A 14,827-nucleotide genomic window follows, 5' to 3' on the forward strand; every position below is an offset into this window, starting at 1 on the left:
CCCGCTCTGAGAAGGCACCAAAAGCCCGAAACAGGCTTCTCCTCCCGCTCAGGCGCTGCTGCGCCCCGCTCCCCTCAGGGCAGGCACCGGCCTACACCTCACCACGGTCTGCCTTGCGGCCGAGGCCGCCGTGCCCGGGCCTGCCCCGCGGAGGCCCGCAGCGGGGCGGGGCTGCCTCTCCCGGCGAGCCGCGGCCGCTCCGCCCCGGGCCGCCGCCCACGCAAGCGCCGAGGCCGCCCCGGAAGCGCTGCGCCCGGCGGCGCCGGCCCCTCAGCGGCCATGGGCCCGGCGGCCGGGGCGGGGGCCCCAGCGGGCAGCGCCGCGCTGGCGCCGAGGCTGGTGGCGGCGGCGCGGGAAGAGCTGGGGGCCGGGGCCGGGCGGCGGCGGCGGCTGCCGGCGGCCCGCGCCCTGCAGCTGGCCGGGGAGGTGCTGGCGGTGGCGGCGGGGCTGAAGCCGGCCTTGCTGTACGACTGCGGCGCGGCCGGGCCGGCCGAGCTGCGGCGGTACCTGTCCCGGCTCGGCCAGGCCGGGCTGGCCCTGCGCCGCCTGCACTTGCTGGGCGCAGAGGGCTCGGCCCTGCTGCTGCACCCGGGGCTGGCCCGGCGGAGGCTGGCGGCCGTGCTGCGCTCCCGCCCCGCTCCCTTCGTGGACGTCTCGGCAGGGCGGCGGCGCCCGGCCCTCTGCGGGCCCGCGGACGCCGAGGCCATCAGGGGCCACCTCGCCGCCCTCCTGGCCCACCTGGGCGTTGTGGAGGCCGCCAGCAGCGGCCCCTTGTCCTCCAGCGAGGTCGTGCCCACAGGCTGGAACCTCTGCACCGTCGTTGGGGTGCTGCTGGGCTACCCGGCCGCCTACACCTTCAGCGCGGAGGAGGGTGCTGACAACTGCCTGGCGCTGACGCCGCTGAGGGTGTTCACGGTCCAGGCCGCCTGCCCCAGGATAAGGGACGGTCTCAGGGTCCAGATCTACTCCTTCAGCGTCCCGGAGAGCCTGTGTGCGGAGCTGCAGGAGGTGCTGGATGCCTGGCACGGAGAGCTGCAGGCGGCCTTCAGCACTCAGAGTGACTTTGTAGATCTCAGCGTCTCGAGTGAGGTGGTGACTCTGCCAGCGGTTGCCTTGTAAAACAAAAGCAAACTCGGACTTTTTGGCCCATTTCTTACTTGCATCTGGGACTGAAGCGAGAGAGCTGGTTCTTGTACGTGTGGCCCACTGAGGCTTTCTCAAGAGGCCACTGGGCAATGAAGGCTGAACTGTGATGATCTCAGGCTCTGTGTGCAGATTTACGCCTTTACAGCTGCTCTGCAGCAGCCATCCAGCCTGTGGAGTGTGCACTGTAAAGTCAGGGTGCATTTATTTGCTGTGAACAGATGAGGGTTAATAAAAAATCTGACCATTGCAGTATTTTGAATTTGTAAAGTTCAATTTAGTCTCCATGTATTCACTACTTGTGATGTCACACACCAGCTCAGCCTGCACTTGACCAAGAGCCAGGCGAGCATGAGAGGACTGTGATAAAAAAGCCTCCCTGAGAAGGGTTTCTTTGTCAGACATCAGTAGAGATGGTCCAGTGACTAAAACCTCCCATGTGAGGCAACAAGTTCAGCTGCCAGGCATGAAAACTAGGGGCACGGGATGCCCCTTCCCTCCCACCCTGCATGAGCCTTGTCAGCCGTGGCTGGAGTGGCTTTGTCCCTCAGTGCCACAGACCTTCAACTGAAGCAGAATAACCAAAGCAGCCAAGGGAAGGGGTGATCTGGCGTTTATTGGAGGTGGGAGTTCACTTGGAGTGAGACCAGCTCAGGATACCAACCAAACACGCAAGCACAAAGCAGCAGAAGGTGCAGTGTGGTGAGGATGTGTTGCTGTTGGTGAAGCAGAAGTCAGTTCCTGCAGTGAAGTCAGTCATCGTGAAGGTCCTTCATGGTCTGTAGCTTGCAAGGAAGGTGGCTATGGCCATTGCTATCACTGCCACCAGGAGAGGCATCCAGTGACCACGCTGTCTCTGCAAGGAGAAGCAAGTGTTACTAGGAAATTGGTGAGGAGAGGAAACATCCTTAGCAAAGGTGTCATTCATCTCTCTGCCCCCCACAAATAAATAGGGGATTTTTTCCCCAGATTGACCTGCAGCCACAGGCTGAAAGCACAGGGAGTCGGGGTGAGGAGTGCCCCCACCTTTGCCTGCTTGCTCTGGAAGCGGTTGAGCTCGTGGCGGCACTGGCGCAGGCTGCTCAGGCAGGAGCGGTACTCCTCGCTCAGCGCCTCCAGCTCCACGCGCAGCTCCGAGCACTGCAAGCACAGCAAGGGGCCGTTAGCAGGGCACATCCCCTGCCCGCTTCAGCCGCCCACGGGCACCGCACAGAGCGGGCGTTGGCACTTCTGCTACCTGTGTGTCCACAGGCACCTGCAGGGGACAGAGCAGATCTCTGTGACACTGGGAGTGTGGTGGCAGAGGCAGTGCCCGCTCTGGTACCATCCCGGGACCTGCTTGCTCTGCTGCCATCTTTCACATCGCATGGCAGAGAGAAGCAATAGTTATTTTTCTGACTGTAAGGTGTGCAGGGCAGGAAGAAGACGTGGAGTGCAAACTGGTGGTGGAGTTTGCTTCTCATTCTGATGTTCACTCTGCGTTTCACTGACTGTGGGGGCAATTGCAGACTCCTGTAAACCCTCTGTGACACGGGACACACAGACAGGTGCCTTGTTTGTGCTGCAGAACCCCAAAACCCAGACAGGGCCTTTTTTCCCTGCAGGGCCAGATGGTGTGTGCCCCCATGGCCTGCCCAGTGAGCAGGGCACTCGTGGCAGCAGCTGTGGAAGGAGACTGCCTGTGCCAAGGGGCCCTGAGAGCTGCTGAGGGGCAGTTGGTTTCCCCAGCTGTTCCTTTTTGCTGTGATTGTGCATCACAAGACCCTTCCCCAGGTGCTGCTGGGCGATACCTGATGTTGCTGGTGCACTCACTGGTGTGGTTAGTCAGACAAGTTCTCCAGGGTGGCTCTGAACTCTGCTACAGTAAGTGATAAATATTTTGTTATAAATTTTTGCTGTCTGAGTCCTGCTGTGAGAATTGTGGGGCTGTTGGTTGGCAGACAACAAGGTTCGATGGGAAAGCTTTGATTTCTTTTTGTTTTCAAGCCCTAAGTTGTAAGGGCATTGCTTTTGTTAGTGAACCTCGTATTTGTTAGCCTTTTCCTCTCCTCTGCTTCTGTTGTGCTCAGGGTTTCAGCTCTTTCAAAGTGTGCCTTTGGCTTTTCCCTATGAGGCTGTTGAGACTCCTGTCTGTGAGAATAGAAATGGATTTGTATCTGTGAGAACAGAAATGGGTTTGTATGGAGAGGGCTCTGCTGTTACAGCCCCTGGTGCCAGTCTGCTGGTGCCTTGCCCTTGCATGCAGATGCTGCACTGGGGGTTTAGGTGAGCCTCATATCAGGATAAAACTTCAGCAGAGAGAATCCTTTCAGGAGACACCAAACTTAGGTTGCTTCCAGGAACTTTGGTGTACTGTGTTGTGCTGCTGCTGGTGGTTCAGTGACTTCCTCACCTCGTTCTCCTTTGCTGTAAGCTGGGATGTCTTTTTCTGCATCTCATCCTTCAGACTTTCTTTTCCCTCCTCCAGATGCTCTAACAGAGTGTTTTGGTTTTCCTTGGCAGGAGTGAGAGGTGGTGTCTGCATGGTGAAAACCTGATCTAGAAAACAGTCAGGCTTGTCATGAGAACAAGGTCCAGGCTTTCAGTTTGCTTTAGATCTTGTTTACTGAGTGGTTTAAAGATAATATTTGCATGCCATGCACACAGCAGAGGACACAGGAGCTGAGGTAGTTATCACAGGCCTGCCTCTGCTGTGGCTACAAGTAGCTCTTTAGAGGAACACATCTATTTGCCAAGAAATGGAGGGGAGGGAGAGTTAAAATGCTTCTTATGACATTTTTTTCCAAGTACAGCTGTAATTGCTATTATCAACTGGAATGTATTTTGTTTGGGAAAGAATGGCATAGCCACTGAAGTAGAATTTGCAGTGAAAGCCATTTATTTTTCAAAGTGTTTGCTGTCATAAATACACTTACATTGGGAAATGCAATAACTTGCTTTGTGCAGCTTTAAAATAACCCTTTGTTATACACCAATGTAGGCCTCTAGAGTCAGGTCTAATGTTCCTGTGTCCAGTGAGTGCTAGGTGGGAGTTACAAAGTGTGCTGACCTTTCCTTTGCTCCATCTCCTCCTGGGGCTTCTGTTCCTTGGTCTGGTTCTCTATCAAGTCTGTAAGGTAAAAGGCTGCTGTTGCTGTCCACAGCACTAACACAGGTCTCTCACTTTGCACATCTTTGTGTTACTTACTGTGCAAATGGCTGATTGTTGCCTCCAGCATTACCTTCTGATTCTCTTCTTTTTGCAATTTGTCTGAAATAATGATAGAATAAAATCAAGGTTGATGTAGAATCTGTGTTATCTTCATGCAAGGACAGCAGCTTTCCCTTTCTCCACATGTGTAAAGTGGAGTGAATGTATTTGGTCACATGGAAGTTTCTTCTCTAAGGGATGTGATTTTTAGCTGTTAATTGCCCCTTTCAGTTCTGGCAGCTTTTAATGCATGCCTGACATGCTACTCATTTATGGTTTCTTTGAAAGCTGTTTGTGTGAAACCTGTTCTGAAAATAGAACTGCCACCCATTGACTCTTCCTTAATTGTGTTTAAAAATAGCCACGTTGCAGTATGTGTGACTTTCCTTGCCTTTGAGTTGGTACTTTAAGATGCTATTAGCATGTATTCATACCAGGGTAATATCCACCAGCACCATCAACATCTCAGACAGCAACTGGCACCGTCTTGCCGCCCAAGTGGGCTTGCATTGCTGTGTGTTGAGTCTGACACAGATGTAAAAGTCCTCATCAAAGCTGAGGGCTCATCTCTGATTTTTTTTCAGGTCTCCCATTCCATCCTTTCTTCTAGAAAAGTCACTTGGTTTCTCTGAATTCTTTTAATCAGCTGGAAACAACTTTGTGAGCCCTTTGGAAACCAGAAGCTCTCTGGGCAAGCTGAGGTGTGCAGCACGTTCAGAAAGCAAAAGGCTTTTGTGGCTTTAAGGACCAGGATTTTGAGAGTATTTTCCTTATACCCCCTGTTCATCTGTAGGACAGACTCCCAGCCATCCCCCTGCGTGCAGTACCTTCCATGGTGCTGATGTGCTCAGCCTTCAGGTGGTTGTCCTCCCGCAAGGCACTGGCTTGCTGATGGAGAGCAGCGTGCTCACTCTGCAGCCTCTGCAGGGCCTGGCACAGCTGCTCGTTCTGTGCATCTGCTCGCTGGGGGTGAGAAGAGCCTCAGCATCAGCCCAACACCGTGCTGCAGGCAGCTTTCAAGCAATGAAAGGCAACCTCGAGCTGAGAACCGAGTTGCAGGTGTGACTGCTGTGCTTTATCAAAAGGGAGTTATTACAGAGTGCTCTCCAGCTGGGGGTTTCCTTGCTTGCCAGGCAGAAAGCACAAGCTGCTGTGGGTGCTGGGGAGCTGACGTACCTGCAGTTCACTCTGCGAGATGTGGAAGCTGTTTGTGAGCTCAGTGTGCACCGTGGTCATCTTGGTCAATTCAGCTTTGAGTGTGGTGTAGTGCTCTTTCCAGAAGGCAAGGTCTTCTCTCGTTGCTGCCAGGTTTCTCTAGGGAAGGGAGTGAGGAGCCATGGGTGGGCTATGACCCCAGCCTGTGGGACCATGCCAGGCAGCCCTGAAGTGATCTGCAGGTGCCTGTGCGTGGGGCTGGGGCAGCGCTGCTGCCTCCTGCCTCAGTGTGTGCAGAGCAGGGATGAGATGAAGGGGTGCTGGAGGAGAAGGGATTACACTTAAAACTGTCAAACAGCAGTACACTTCCCAACTGTGTGCTGTTTTTAATAACCTAATGTGCATCTCAAAATGGGCCCAGCTTGCCAGTAAGCTCTTTTGGACTTTGTTCAGTAGTTAAAAAGGGCATTTTCGCATCTTTGTTGCTGATGGTAAGACAGTCATCACCTTTCCCTGGAGTGTGGGGGCTCCGTCACAGTTGGACTAGATTAACACACAGCCTGGTATGAAACATGTTGCTTACCTGAGAGTTTTGCAGCTGCTGCTCTGTTTGGAGTTTGTCCTCCAGCATCTTCTGAAGAGCCTCTTTTGCCTTCTCCTCGTAGGTCTGCTTCTGGTCCTCCATCTCTATCAGGATTTTCTTCACGCACTCCTTTGAGTAACTCTTTTAAAGGAAGAATTCAAGTACTTGAAGGGTCTTACCTGACACACTCCTGATCTTGCTAAAATTGAATATCAGGCAATCCAGAGTGTGTAAATGCTACTGCTAATTTGCTGTGAAGCATTGCTTCAGCAAAGAGACAAAAATCGTTTCAGATCCATATCTAATCAGATTGCTCTAGAAACTGAGACCTAATTACATGATTCAGTATTTTGTTTTCATGCCCTGTTTGTTTCTCAGTGAATCAGACATTACCTGGGTACAAGCCTGCAGCTGATTTTCAAGAGCCCTTAGTTTACACTTCAGTTTATCTTCATTCAGCTGACCCTGGGGGAAAAAAAAGCAGTTGAACCCATGTGTGGAGTCATCTTCTATGCAATATGCCCCCCATGTTTTGTTGGCTTGTGTTTTGATTCACTTTCTCTCTTCATCTAGAATACTGTGTTTAAATTTGATTCAAGGCTCTTCAATGCTCCACTAAGCCTTCACTATCTCAGAATAAATGGGATATGGGAGATGTAAAACTTCTATGCATTGAAAATCTCTCCTGGGGCACATCCCCTGGTTACTGAGTGCAGGTACTTGCAGTGGCATGAGAAGTGAAAAGGGAGGGCATTTCAAGTTAGGCTGGATGGGTCTGGCAGACCCATCCCCACATACAGCCCCATTCCCTGGCTGATGGTTCCTCCCTGCAACACTCTTTGACTAAAGCTCCAGCTGGTGCTGAGGTCTTGTCTTGCTGGTTCCCTCAGGAAATAGGTTGAGTCTGCATTGCAACATCCAGCAGTTGGGCAGGGGGATAAAGGGCAATAGTGATGATTCATTTTCCTTATTATAATCTCAGTGTTAGTCAGGCTTCTTAGGTTTTGTGAAACCAGACTGCATGCAAATTCAGATACAATTTCTAGCAGAGTTCATGTGTGCTGTTTTTCCACCAATACAGAGAATGCTGGTACCCTCTCTGCTTACTGCTGTTTGAAGTCAAGCCTCTGAATAGCAACTCCTTGATCTTACAGAAATAGCTGTTAGATCCAAGCAAAACCAGATCCTTGGGAGCCTTAGAGCTGTTTAAATTTGCAGAGGGGAAGTTTACAGTCCCAAGGACTAAATCTTCCCAGTTCAGTTATTAGTGCAAAGAACTAAAGGCTCTTAGAAGCAAGGTGGTGTTTCTGGAGAGCTGTTTGTTTGCCCAGACACGATGCTTGAGCTAGAAAAATACATCCATGGAGTAGCAGTAGTGCACTGGAAATGACAAAGAGCTTGAACTCTGCAGAGCTGCAGCGTACTGCCAAAAGTCAGGCTCAACTTCAGAGGCCAGGAGGGAGGAAAATACATTAAAATAGCAGTTTTCTTCTAAAAGAAGAGAACAGCTTAAAATTTATTACTCTTAACGATCTTAACTAAAACTTACTTAGCTTCATTCACCTGGCAGCATTTTTCAGTTGAGTAAGCAAGCTTTACAACACGAGACCTGTGGTAGGAAAGTCTCTGTAACCTAGAAGTAAAATTGTAGGAGGGGGAAGGAACCAAATGCTTTATCCCTTCAATTTAAAAACACCCTGATCTTCCTGCAGAGTATTCCTTTGCTCCATCTAGTCCAAAGCACCCACAAACATGAGCAGCACCTCAAAAATGACTCTGTGGCTGTTTCAACAGTTACTGTCATATCATTCATGTGTATGCAATAGCATTTCTTTGACATCTCAAATACTAGGAAGGATTTAAAAGCTGCTGCAACAAGCATTTGGCATCTCACCTGGGCCTGGAAATGAGCAACCAACCATCAATTTCCAGGGCACTGGGTTATGGTATAGGTCCTGTCCATACCTCCCTTTGCCAGCATCTCCTGCAGAAGCCCTTTGCCTCTGTCCACACAGCTCCCAGGGGATCCCCTCCAAGCTTGGCAGCATCTGCCTCATTTGCCCCATTGGCTCCAATGATAAGTTAGTTTTTAGTCTCATGAAAAGCTGAAGGCAAGAGGCAGCAGCAAAGTCTCTTCTGCAGCAGAGACAGCAAGAAGCAAAGTGCACCCACCTGTTTCTAATCTGAGGTCTCATGGCTACCTCCTGCAGAGTGTGGCAGGGTGTTTTTTCCTGCTCACATTATTTGAAGCAGCAAGCAAAGGCGGAAGTTTCTAACCACAGAACATCTAACAAAACTTTTTTAAACCATCTCACCCAATCACTCACTTTTCTGCCTCAACAGAACTTTCAGATCACTTCTTTAATGACAGTGAACTTTAAATTAATGTTTGATTTAACAATCCAATATACAACATTTTCTGTGTCGCACAAAATGCACAACCTTAAATTTTACCTCCTGATACCTCCAACGTGCTGCTGCTCTGGAAGCAAAATACACTTCCTAACAGTCTTTTGGGGCACAAAAGGGAAAAACTTCAAGCAAGGTGACCCCTAACTTCTGAGTTTGTGCTCACACCCCCTAAAAAGAAAAGGAACAGAAGGGAAAGAGGCAGGGCAAGCAGCTACTTGCAGGTGAACTGTTCTGCATGATGCTTGTCAGCTAGGTCACAGCACTTTAAACCTCCAGCACCTCCGTTGCCTGTAAAGCATCGAAACTGGGCAGAGCTAGAGCCAAACTCCCACAAAGAAAGGGGAACCGCGGGGTGCTCTTGCTTCTGCATGCAAGCCTGGTCTCACCAAGGCAAAACCTCCCCCAGCCCCATCAGGAATCGCCTCCTGCAGCTTGCTGGTACCTGCCAGGATTTTTCTGATGCTTGCAGCAGTGTGGAAAAAAGCTCCTGCAAAATCACCATCTTCTGCTTGAGCAGCAGCTCGCGGTGCAGGGCCTCCTGCAGGGAACAGCGGGACAGCGTCAGTGGGAACCTGCAGGGACCCCTCAGCTCCTTCCTCCAGCTCAGGGTCGGAGCTTCTGCCACTCGAGGGGTTTCAGACAGGCCTTTCAATTCAGTGGCTTTTTGGCCACATTGCAATTGGGCATGTAGCACCATTTAATAATATTTTTTTGAAGCATTGCACTTGACCTGCTTTCCAAGGGTACTCCACAGTATTTGGTACCTACCTTCAGGTAGCTGGACAGCTGCACCATTTCCTGAAAGGGAAAGGACAAATGTTTAACAATGACAGGATTGTTGCAGTTGAAACATTTTATAGGATTTGCTACAAAATCCAAGTGTTTTGAAATAAGGCTGCAGTGAGTGGCCTGTGTCAGGGTGGAGGAGGAGAGCCTGCTGGGCTTGGCTGTTTCCAGGGAAATGAAAGTATTTTCTGCAGCAACTTACAGCATTGGAGTGAGGGCATCTTTGCCATGTAGCCTATCAAATCAGGGCAGTTAGTGACTGAGAACAGTGGGTATCCATGGCCACAAGTGCCTTTGTCTCCTATAGCTGCAGTATTGTCATTTTTTGAAACTACAGAAAGGTAGCACCAGTCAGTATCCTGCTCAGAAACTGATTTCATCTGTAGGAGTTCAAGGTTAGTTATTTGTGTTTTGCTTACCTTATTTAAAACTGCTATTCCACAGCTAAAACAAAAAGAAGAGTGTTAGCGAGGTGAGTGCAGGGCAGGGGTCTGCAGCAGCCCATGGCTCTGGACACCAGCCACTTCCCTGGCCCAAGCAGGGTGTTTGTACAGCAAAAGCTTGTGCCAAGGTGAAGCACATCTGGGCTCAGGCACTGGCAGCTGCTGACCTCCAGGTATCTGAATTCACAGGCCAGGGATGGAGGGGAGGACTGGCTTACTCTGTCTGCTGGCTTGAGTCTTGCACTCTTGCACCTGGATTAGTAAGGGTCTGGGTTCCTGTGAAAGCAAAGTGAGAGGATGCAGATGATGCCCCTGTCAGAGAGGCTGAGGTTTTTCTGTTTGGATGTCCATCTTGGCTGTTGGAGATGGCATCACTGGTAGGATGGAAAACAGTTGTTTAAACAGCATCCCATAAGACAACTCAAGAGGGACAAGAGGCAAAGAGTCCTGCTCAGATAGACAGGGAAGTAGAAGTTAAGTAATCCTGTAGACTGAAGTTAGCCCCTAGATCCCTGGATAACCTGAGGCAGGGAAGCTGTAGGGGCAGAGCATCTGCCCAGCAGCACTGGCTGTTTAGCTGTGGGCTGGTTTATCCCTCCACAGGAAAAAGTATCCGTAACACCTGCAGTCTGCAGGGAAAACTTGGACAGGGATGGAAAGACTTAGTGCAGGTGTAGTGCTGCTGGCAGGGGAGCTCAGGTTAGAGGACAGCTACTAGCTCACACCCCAAGCCTCTTGATGGAGACTTGGGAGGGAAGCACTGGAGCTGCTTTTGTGCTGGGAAACACAAGCATCCCTCACCTACCTTGAGTGTTCACAGAGGCACCTCGCCTGGGGATGGCTTCTGATGAAATTCTGAGGCTGAGCAGAGAGCATGCAGGGGAGAACGTGAGGCAGCTCCCTGGGTGCTGGAATGAGAGGGCAGCTCGAGTCAGTGTCTCTCCAAAACAGGCTGTGAGGAATGGAGGGGAAGGGGCTGTGGCCAGGTCAGGCTTTGTACGTGCAGTGACTGGGTGAAGAGCATCAAGGAGATGCCAAGAAACCGTGGCAAATCCACAAGGATCTGCTGCTTTGGCTGCGGCAGCTCCAGAGTTCTGTGGGCAAGTTGGTGGCAGGGAGCTGGGTCCTGGTGTGGGTCTCTGCTGTCATTTGGCTGCTTTGGAGCAGAGCTACTTATTCTGCACTGGCTTTCTCCTGGGGCTAGGGTGCAGTGTGCTCACCTCATCACCCCTCTGCCCCGCCACCCCAGCCTCCTGCCCCTTGTTACCTCTGTAAAAGCAATCAGGGACGGCACCATACATGGGCTCTGTGCATGTAGATGCTTGTTCCAGATTCTTGCTAACAGGTGATTAAACCTGGTGAACCAAACGGCAGTGGCAGGCAGGTAATTGCTCTGCACACTCTTGTGCTGCAAAGGGAGCTTGAGAGTGGACCAGCATAAGGCATCTTGCATTCAGCTGTCTCTGCCCACAGAGGTTCGTGAGGCCCCTGGGAGGAACTCACAACATACATGGGGAGTTGCTCATTTTGCATGGGATGTAAGTTTAGAAGGAAGTTTGTTTGGCTTTCAGGTTGGGTTGTTTTGCATTGTATCTCTCTAGATGTTGTTCAAGGCAGTGAGCCCTCTGAGTTACCAGACTCTCCTAATTCCTGAACAGGAATTAGCTGAGAGTGAAGGTGATGGAGGGAAGCTGGGTGTTTAGAGCTCAGTTTTCAAGGGGAAAAATGATTTGTGTAAGTGTGGTACGGAGGATGTGGGGTTGGAGTTGGATGAACAGCAGGAAATCTGCATCTGGTTTGGGGTCTAGAAACAGGAGAGGAGCACGTTGGGAGGGAGACGAGTGTTCACTGTGCCCGAGTGCAGCTCATAAGGAAACACACATGCTCCCTTTTTGTCTGTACTGTGGTTTGGATCCTGATGCTGTTGCCATCAGTGGCCAGGCTGCGGATGCTGTGGTGGGTGCTGGCTGAAGCAGGCAGAGCTGTGCCCTGGGGATGGGTGTTACCTGGAACAGGACTTGCTGTCCACACGAGGAGGGCTCCAGGGGCCCGTGTGCTTTGGGCCTCTGTCCCAGCGCTGTCCTTCCAGCATCACCTGCCAGGTTTCTCCTCCTTAGGAACTCCCGTTGCCGGGGGCTCTGTGCCGGCTCCTCCGCTGCCCTCCCGAGGTGGCGGCAGCTCGTCACGTTGTTCCTTCGCCGCAGGTTCTCCCGCGTCTCGTGCCGCCGCTCGCACTTCTCATCGTAGCTCTCGCTCACGCGCCTGTGCCGTGGCCGTGCCCTCTGGGGCTGGCTGATCATCCTGGGCACAGCTCTGCCCGTCTGCGCTGGGGTCCTCTGTCCTGATGAAACCAAGGGAAAAGACATGGTTGGAGTGAAAGCGAAAGATTTCTGAGAGTAAACGAATGTGAGGTACTGGGCATTGATTCCTGGAGAAGTCTGTTGTCCCTGGACTCAGATGTGTTGGCTGTGTAAAACACACCACGCTGTTCTTGCTCCAGTGTCGGGTGGGTGCTGACCTGGGGGGTGCCAGGAACAGAATTGCAACACAACCTTGTGGAGCTGGCCTCTCTACCAAGTAATGATGCTTCCACTGCTTCCTCTGGGAGAATTCCTCCCATGACTCTTGTGTGCGTGCTGTTGTAGCTCTTTAGCCAACCTAAAGAAAACAATGAACACCCAGGAAGGGTGACAGCTGCTATTTCTGCAGTAAAAACTTCTCTCAAGTGTGCATTGCTTTTGCCTTTCTTGCTAGGTCCATCCATAGTGGTGCTGACCTGGGGGCACAGGCTCTCGACCGTACCTGTTTGGCATGAATTCTGCCTCCAGTTCTGGAGACTTTGTGGCCCAAACAAGGCAGTGGCCTGGCTGTCAGAGGGGCTGTCAGTTAAAGGGAAAGCTGAGCAGAAACAAAACAACTGCTCCTCTTCCTCCCTCCCCTTGAGCAGGAGCAATGTCCCCCTCTCCTATCCCCTTGCCCCATCATCAACAAAGAGGTTCATCAGCCTTGTGCCATGTCCTGTGAGCATTGTTCAGAGAGTGCCTGGCCCTGGGAGGCTCAGCCTGGGAGCTGCTGTGGCAGTGCCTAGTCTGGGGCTCTTGTGTTGATTCAATCACGTTCATGTAGGAAGGAGGGGGAAAAAAAGAATTTTAGCCTCTGAAAATTCAGTTTAAATGTTTGTCAGTGTCAAACAAAACCACCCAGACTTCACTGGTCTCATTCTGTCCCAAGGGATCAGGAAGTTGTTGAATCTAATGAGGGGAGGAAAAAAAAGGAACAAGTGAACCCCATTTGCATAAATAAGGCTTCTGTGCTCTTTGGTCTGCATTAAAATCTGCTTCTCAAGTCTTTTTATTGTCGTTGTGCTGGCTGTGGTGTACTCAAAGCTCATCACCAGTGCTGCCTGTTCACTGCAGGGGCTTCCTTTGGAAGGGGAGCAGTGCTTTCAGAGGCAGCTCCTGCTCTGGGCAGGGAAGGAGCCTGTAAACCCACAGCCAGGATGCTGCTCCCAGCACTGGGCCCACATGAGACGTGGGCTTTGACAGCCCTGGAGGATGACTCTGGTTTATGTGCTCTTATTCACTTTGAAGGTTCCATTCTTTGAGCAGCTTCTGAAGCGTCTCTAATTTTGACTTAAGTTTGACTGAAGGATCCCAACAGTGTTTCACTCTTCAGCTCTTTCTCACTGTACAGCTGGAGGAGTCTGGGGGTAGAAGAGGCTGAGTGGGTTATGCCCATGCAGCTTCCACATCTGTACCACAACAATCCCACTGTGCTCACCCAGGGCCTTTCCCCAGGCAGCGAGGCAGGGTCTGGCCAGCAGCTTCAGAGAGAAATGCAGGCTGGGCATATGGCAACACCCTGCACTGTGCTGCCAAGCAGCTGGGTATGAACTCCATGGCTTGGGACAAAGCGCATCGCTACAGACAAACTACTCTGAACTCTCAGGACACTTTACAAGCACTTTGCAGCTAACTTTTCTTAATTTTGCATGTTCAAGCCAGGCCTCAGATGTCCTGCTCAGTCCCTACTCATCCAGCTTTTTCCATCTGGAATAGCTCAGTCCCTCTCCCACCTGCCCAGCCCGTCACAGTGCAACCCAAGGGCAGCTCTTGTAATAGCCTCACTTAATAAAAAATGTGCTTTAAAACAAGGTAAAGCTTAAAAATACGCACAGTCCATTACTCACCCCAAGCTGAGCAAACTGTTGAGGCCTTCTTGACAAGCTAACACTGTTTCCTCCTCCTCTTATCCCAAAGGACCCTCTCTAATTAACAAATGTGTCCTGTAGCTTTGCTTTCCAACCTGCTACACTCCTCATCTCAAGAGGAAAAAACCAGAAAAGGTGCTTCTTGCTGGTTCCTGTTCCATCCTCCCTGTGGCAATGTGTAGGCTGAAAGCAGGGCAAAAGAAAAGAGGAAAAAAGGTGCCCACCGCTGCCTTTAGCGTGGCAGCCTCCCCTCCGCTCCATCCCCGCCAGTCCCCGCGCTCTGGGCACTTACCTGGCCCAAGGGATCCCGTCCTACCCCTCGATTGCCACGGAGCAGTGAGGTGAACAAGGAGTTCTCGGGCGCAAGCACACTTCAACTGCCATCTTCATGCCAACCACCTCATTTTGCTGCTCTCACTCTTTCTCGCTCTGTAAAACAGGAAACGTTGCAGCCGCAGCCGAGCCCCGGTTCCTGTCTCTGCTCTCAGCCCGGCTGCAGGGCGCAGGAGCCTGGCTTGTGGGGGGACTGGGTTATCTTGGGACCCCAAGGTCTGCAGCTTCTCTCTAAGCAGAACTACCAGTTATCTTTCAGGCCATCTCTCTTTATCGGTCGCTGACACGTGGAGGTTGAGCCCTGGCTCACAGAGCTGCGTGTGGCACTCGGTCAGAGAGTCTCCCCAAGCTGCTTTGGGGCAGAGAAATCCAGACTTAGAGGAGCACAGAAATGCTGCTGTTGTGAGGCTTCTTGCAGATTGTAAAGGAATAAAAAGTGTGTGTTGACAGCTGATGGCAGAAATTCATTAAGGTCTTTAGAGAAGTGAAAGCTGCGTTAATGCAAATGATGCAGGGAGGTGGGTTTAACCAGCTGGGCGCTGATAAGGGCTCTGTGCCTGTGCACACGGAGA

General features: G+C 51.5%; 2 protein-coding genes across 2 annotated transcripts; one reads left to right on the forward strand and one right to left on the reverse strand.

Moving 5' to 3' along the window:
- The first annotated feature begins 266 nt into the window (after positions 1-266).
- On the forward strand, positions 267-1,395 carry C22H1orf74 (chromosome 22 C1orf74 homolog). Its single transcript, XM_010200611.2, has one exon. It carries the CDS (start codon positions 280-282, stop codon positions 1,117-1,119), a length of 840 nt encoding a protein of 279 aa, XP_010198913.2. The 5' UTR covers positions 267-279; the 3' UTR covers positions 1,120-1,395.
- Positions 1,396-1,738: 343 nt separating this feature from the next.
- On the reverse strand, positions 1,739-14,775 carry TRAF3IP3 (TRAF3 interacting protein 3). The gene is given in 18 exon segments (XM_062013333.1): positions 1,739-1,999; positions 2,170-2,326; positions 2,328-2,398; positions 3,536-3,681; positions 4,193-4,252; positions 4,331-4,393; positions 5,161-5,296; positions 5,510-5,647; positions 6,072-6,212; positions 6,465-6,536; positions 8,926-9,021; positions 9,252-9,281; positions 9,689-9,713; positions 9,931-9,988; positions 10,518-10,620; positions 11,719-12,053; positions 13,902-14,105; positions 14,215-14,775. Coding segments are annotated over 16 exon segments (1,674 nt in total). The 5' UTR covers positions 12,013-12,053; positions 13,902-14,105; positions 14,215-14,775; the 3' UTR covers positions 1,739-1,915.
- Between the last annotated feature and the right edge of the window lie 52 nt (positions 14,776-14,827).

This window comes from Colius striatus, chromosome 22, assembly GCF_028858725.1.
Source record: "Colius striatus isolate bColStr4 chromosome 22, bColStr4.1.hap1, whole genome shotgun sequence".
In the NCBI taxonomy this organism is placed as follows: Eukaryota; Metazoa; Chordata; class Aves; order Coliiformes; family Coliidae; genus Colius; species Colius striatus.